Raw genomic sequence first — 6234 nt, 5'->3', positions numbered from 1 at the left:
GCAACTTTAGGAATAAGGGAAATGGATGTAGCATTCATTTCTTTAAGCATTCTACGAGTCTGAAAGAAGGATCTAACAGCGTTGATTACATCTTCCCCAACTATGTGCCACATTCTTTTGAAGAAACCTGCGTTAAAGCCATCCGGACCAGGGGCTTTGTTGTTCTTCAAACTAAACATAGCATGCTTAATCTCCTCCCTTGTTACATCTTGTGCGAGTACTTGCTGTTGCGTTGAGGACAGTTTTAAGTTAATTGCTGATTCCATCACTTCCTCGTTCAGAACCCTAGGCATCTGATCCACTCCTAACATACGATGGAAGTATGCAATTACTTCTGATTTGACTGCCTCGTGTCCTTCGACAACCTCTCCATCCTCCCTTGTAAGTGATAGAAGCTTATTTCTATTATGTCTTCCATTTACTGATTTGTGAAAGTAGCTAGTATTCTGATCCCCCAAGCTAAGCCATTGTATCCTTGCCTTCTGTTTGAAAAAACTCTCTTCAGCCCTGATGGTAGAAGCGTATTTACGAACAACATCCCTTTCTCGCATACACAAAATTGGATTCTCATGCGCTGTATGCAGAGCCTGTTGAGCCTTATCCATTTCGTTTTTTGCATCTTTAACTCTGTCTGAAATGTTGGAGAAGTGAGTCATATTGAAAAGTTTCAATTCCTGCTTTAGCTTTCTTAGTTTGCAACACAGCTGATACATTGGACAACCCCTCGAATTCTGATCCCATACCTTCTTCACCAAAGGCATGAACTCGTCATAATCCATCCACATATCGAAGAATCTGAATGGTTTCTTTATGTTCTGATCATTGCCAATAACCCTTACCACCATAGGAGAATGGTCTGACATACCCGAAGGCAAAAATCTCGCTTCCGATAATAGGAAATTCAGATTCCACTGCTCATTGACAAGCACTCTATCTAGTTTCCGCAAAATCAGATTCTCAGGACATTGGTTCGACCAAGTATAATGCATACCTGAATACCGAAGATCATCTACTTTCGCTTCTCGAATACATGTATCCAATCTGTCCATAGTACCAGCCCACGTAGTAGACCCTCCTAACCTGTCCGACTGGTTGTGGATAGCATTAAAGTCACCCATAAGAATCCACGGGGTTGACTCCCATCCATCACTACGACTCACTATATCAGACCATAATGCCTCACGTAAGGAAGCATTATTGTCTCCATAAATAATTGAAGTATTGAAACTGATATTGGTAGCTAATATAGTGACAGAAACATGAATAGCCTGGTCTGACATTCCGAAAACATCCACCTTCACCGTATCAGCATTCCAACAAACCCAAATACGACAACGACAAGAGAAATCATAATTATACAAGAAGGACCAAGAACACAGAAGAAGTTGAGAAACATTATCTTTATTCTTGTCTTTAACTCAAGTTTCAACCAGACCAAAAAGAGATATCCTCTCTTGATGGATGAGCCGACGCAATTCTGAATGCTTTATAGGATCATTCAAACCTCTAATATTCCAACATCCAATAATCATAGGAAAATAGAGAGGAGTACAAATAGCAACACAAAGATTACCTTGACGTGCCTCCTGGAGAAGAGCTAGATTTCTTATTCTTCTTTGAAGAGGCTTTTGAACCCATTTTCTTTTTCTCTAGAGAGTCTCTAGCCTTAATAGCTAACTGATTAATAGTTTCCCTTTCGGTGGAATTCAGGGTTTGAGGGGTTGTCAAGATCGTTGACGTTAACTCCTTATCGGTTCGTTCCCCATCTGTATCACCTCCCATTGCGTCCATATCTTGATCTAAAGCAGTACTTGCAGCCCCTTGCTCATGTTTCATGTCTTCTCGTAAACTCTTCAAGACAAGAGGAGAGGAAGGATTTTCATTTTCATGACAAGCAGCATTGCGCACATCTGATGTCGCATGATCATTCATATTATAATCAGACATATGTATACCAGATGTTGAACAACCATTCTCATTACAATTACCCACTTTAGATGCCAAGGGAGCATTCTCCCCACTCACAGAACCCTTGTTTCGTTTACCAACTACCTGCCACTGAAACTGATTCTGCTTGTTATCCGCAGATTTAGAGTTTATAGCTCCTAGATTCCTCTTACCCTTTGCCACCACTTTAAGATTATCAATGTTATTAGTAGCACATAGCGTTGTGGTGTGTCTAAAGACATTGCAATTACTGCACTTCGACGGTATCCATTCGTACTCAGCTGAAATTGTTATGAATAACCCATTTGGACAGCGAAGATCATATTCCTTAACCAATATCTTCGAAGCATCTATCTCAATGCAAACTCTTGCGTAACTAAGCCTTTTTCGCAACAATGTAGTATGATCCGCATGAAGGGGGACTCCAATCACGAGGTTTACATCATTTAATCTTTGTTATTAAAGTTTGTTCAAAATTTTATAAAATTTCATTTATCAAAGCTTTTATTCGAGTTTGTTACAGCGAAAAAAAAAAACTCGAAGTTGAGAGTTGGCATATCTTTAACAATAATGAAGCTTTATTGTAGCTCGGCCATGTTTTTTTTAAAAAATATTTTTTATTTTATTTTTTTAAATCATTTTAACATAATAATATAAAAAGTAAATTTTAAAATATTTTAAAATCAAATATTACTATAATACCAAAACACCACCAAAAAGTGACGCGTTGTTACCGGTTTACGTGGTCAAATATCATCCATGACGACATCCTTTTCGTTTATCTTCTTCCTCTTAACCAACAATCCAACAGGAAAAGAAAAGAAAATCTCTGATCTAGCACCCAAAACCTTCAAAATATAAAATCAATCCAAAAAGATTAAAAAATCATAATGACCAAGCTTTTCTTTCTCATCTCTCTCATCCTCCTACCAATCACCTTTACCTCTCAATCAGAAAAACAGAAACCCCCAACTGCCGCCCACACCGAGCTCACAAACTACGGCTTCCCAATCGGGCTCCTCCCTTCCTCCGTAAAAAACTACACTTTCAACCAGACTTCTGGCAAATTCTCCGTCGATCTTGGTGGCGCGTGTAAGATAACGCTCCCTCCTGACAATTACTTAGCCACGTACTCCAAAAGGGTTAGTGGGAAGATTGTTGAGGGTCGGATCGCGGAACTGGATGGGATCCGGGTTCGGGCTTTTTTTAAATGGTGGTCGATAACGGGAATTAGTTCTAGTGGAGACAATTTGGTTTTTGAAGTTGGGATGATTACTGCTAAATATCCTTCCAAGAATTTTGATGAGAGTCCTCAGTGTGAGGGCAAACACTCTTCTTCTTAAAAAAGGTTTTCCCTTTACATTGTTTTTCATTTTTTTTTTTTTTAGTTTAATCGATATTCCTTTAATCACTTCTGCCTGGATTAAATTATAATTTAATATTTGTAATCGGGTATATTAATTTCCAGTTGAGGAAAATTGAAAAGAAACTATAAATTATGGGATTAGTCATATTCTATATTATGTACATGATTAAATATTTTAAGTTCAAGCAAATGAGTTCTGCAATTATTCGTTCAAGTTGTAGCTGACATATTAAAAGGTAGATTAAATTTATTCAGGTAAATTAGCTTGAATTTTTGGCTAGGCCTTCTTTTCTTTTTCTGGAGAATGCTGCTAGGCCGTTTATTGAAGGGCTTGTTGAATTTTGATGAAGTTTTAAAACATGTATGTTTGGACTTCTGAACTCAATCTTGAATTATTGATCTATCATATCCAAAGTCTCGTTTGTTCTATGCAGAATTCGGTTAACAAACCCTGTCTTTTTTAAGTCCATTTGAGCTGGAAGCTAAACAAGGATAAATTATGTACTGAAGCCGGTCTTGGGTGTCAATTTTTCCTGCTTTGTGAACATCACTACAACAACGTGCACCTTTAAGACAAATACCAATGTTCTTCCATCATTTTTTTTCTGATAAATGAGAGGGAGTATTGTTAATAAAAGAAAGTCAGTCATATAGATTATGACTAACTAAGATTAAGTACAAGGGTTGAAGCTAAAAATCAGACCATAGTAACATGTGCTTCTTAGCAGGTTTGGTCCACAATTTAATACCGTATGATCCTTTAGTCAAAGCATACACTGTATATGTGAAACTCTCTTGTATGGCTTGAATCCAAGCTGAAATTCTATACAACCGAATTGAGAAGGAGATGCTCAATTCGGTTGCACGCCATTGAACAAGAGATTATTTTTTGCCAGTCCACAAGGTTGCAGAGAAAACTAACCTCCCTGAGTTGTATAGCCATTGACGGTACAAATCTTTAAGAGATTCTGGTTGAAACTTCGTACCGTTGAATTGCTCTAGACCAAAAATACCAGGAGCAATGACAGTGGAGGAGAAGGTTTAATGTTGATTCAGTAAAATCTACTGTAGAAAGGACATCTTGTTGCACCCATACTGATGAGATTTCTTCGGGCTAGAAATCCCCTTTCACCAAGTTGGGAGCCATGCTTGTCCATATATTAGTTTTCTAGTTACTGTCACTTGGGAATAGAATTCTATCAAATATCAATTATTCGCCTTGCATGATTTGTCTTCAGATATTCTTGTGTTGTGGCAGAGTTGCAGAAAACAGTGAACTGATGTGTTGTTTTTGTTGGGCAGATTCTTAGGTGTTTCGTTTTCCTTCTCTCTCAAGGTGGGTTGCACATTGCTAATTGAAGTGCTTCCTTTTTCTCCTTCGCACGGTTCCATTTAACACGTTATGTGGTATTTTTACTTTATGGGCTGGAGGCACTCAGCAAATCCCATAAATTATGAGGCACTTGTATTCTAGAGTCTAGACTACAAGGATTGAAACCGTTTGTGTTGATTCAATGTTTGTATCTGTTTATATGCCCACGGATTTGAATGCTAAGCTCCTATTTGCAGTCAATTCTCAAGACTGTAGTCTGTCATATAGCAACTCTCTTTTGAAATTACTATTTTCTGTATCTACTATGTAGTTGAAATTCTGATTTGTACCTTTGCTCTCATGCTCACATCTTGAAATGTTATTTCGTTTCACCTACTTGATAGGAATACCTGGTGACATTGTGACCATGATTGAGTAATGGGGAGGAAAGTTTGAAGAATGAAGGAGTTAAATATTAAAATTTTAGAAGGAAAAACCCTTGTATATTAAGGTTGTCTCTATTATTAAATCAAGCAAATGTAACCCTAGTTGAGTAATAAAAACCTTAAGTAAATATGTGAACTTTAATTTAATGATCAAGTTGATAACTTTAAATGTTTTATTTTTTTCAATTGCAATATGTATCAAAGTGTGTTATTTCATAAAAAAAAAAATTCTTCTATTCGGCCAATATTTTTTTTATCAAATGGTGTTCCTAAATGAAAATACCCTTTCAAATGGCGTTGTTGGTGAGTCCGATCAAAAGATATTAGAGCCTCTGTGGTCGTGTCCGGACTTCCGATGTAAGTATTAGTGTGATTATGAAAGATTGATGGTGATTATGAAAGATTGATGGAGGAAAAGAGTTGTCAGTGAAGTTCATGCATGATCCCTGCAGATGACCATTGCGGGAAAAAATAGATTGGTAGTCCAAGATGGGGTACAGAGCCATTACTGCTAGACCATCCCTAAGCTAACGACTGATAAATGATAGGCTCTCCTCTGGTCCGGATAAATAGCAAGCTCTCCGTACCGATGTCTCATTTGGAAATTGGAACTAATATATACTGGTTGAATTGAGTTCCTTTGTGATGGCCCCCTTCCTACACGTGAGCTTATAAATTAAGAACATCAATGAGCGTCATTGAAGAGCATTACAACTCATGGCAGCTGGGGAAGACAACATGTACTTATTCCATTTCTGGGTTGGTTAATTTGGTCCATAAAAGTTAGGTGTGGAGTGGCAATAAGGAGTTGTTACCACCAACATTGCATAGATAAGAGCCTTTTTTTAACAAATGATTAACTAGGAGCATAAAAGCATTATTCCTGCTGCAATCATGCACAGTGCGGACAGCAATGAAAATATTAAGAAAAATTATGGACCAGCAGGCGTGTTTGGTTCCACATATAAAAATAAACCACTATTAACAGTAAGCGCAGTTGTGAGCATTTAATGTATCTAAAAAGTCCATTTGAAATGTGAGATCATGAATTAATTGGGTTGACAATCGTGGGATATTTGAACTTTTGTCTTGTGTTATTATTATTATTATTATTATTATAACATGGGAGTGTTTGAAATTGCAATTGAATAAATTTTTAAATT

General features: G+C 37.2%; 1 protein-coding gene across 1 annotated transcript; it reads left to right on the top strand.

Moving 5' to 3' along the window:
- Positions 1-2706: 2706 nt before the first annotated feature.
- LOC133690128 (uncharacterized protein At5g01610) lies at positions 2707-5021 on the top strand. The gene is made up of 2 exons (XM_062110324.1): positions 2707-3295; positions 4616-5021. The coding sequence occupies exon 1, from the start codon at positions 2838-2840 to the stop codon at positions 3288-3290; it is 453 nt and encodes a 150-aa protein (XP_061966308.1). The 5' UTR covers positions 2707-2837; the 3' UTR covers positions 3291-3295; positions 4616-5021.
- The last annotated feature ends 1213 nt before the right edge of the window (positions 5022-6234 follow it).

Source organism: Populus nigra, chromosome 3 (genome assembly GCF_951802175.1).
Source record: "Populus nigra chromosome 3, ddPopNigr1.1, whole genome shotgun sequence".
In the NCBI taxonomy this organism is placed as follows: domain Eukaryota; kingdom Viridiplantae; phylum Streptophyta; class Magnoliopsida; order Malpighiales; family Salicaceae; genus Populus; species Populus nigra.
This window is presented reverse-complemented; position numbering and strand designations above follow the sequence as displayed.

What these genes read in the sequence shown, in the direction of transcription:
- LOC133690128 (XM_062110324.1), top strand. Translation starts at nt 2,838, where the DNA reads ATGACCAAGCTTTTCTTTCTCATCTCTCTCATCCTCCTACCAATCACC.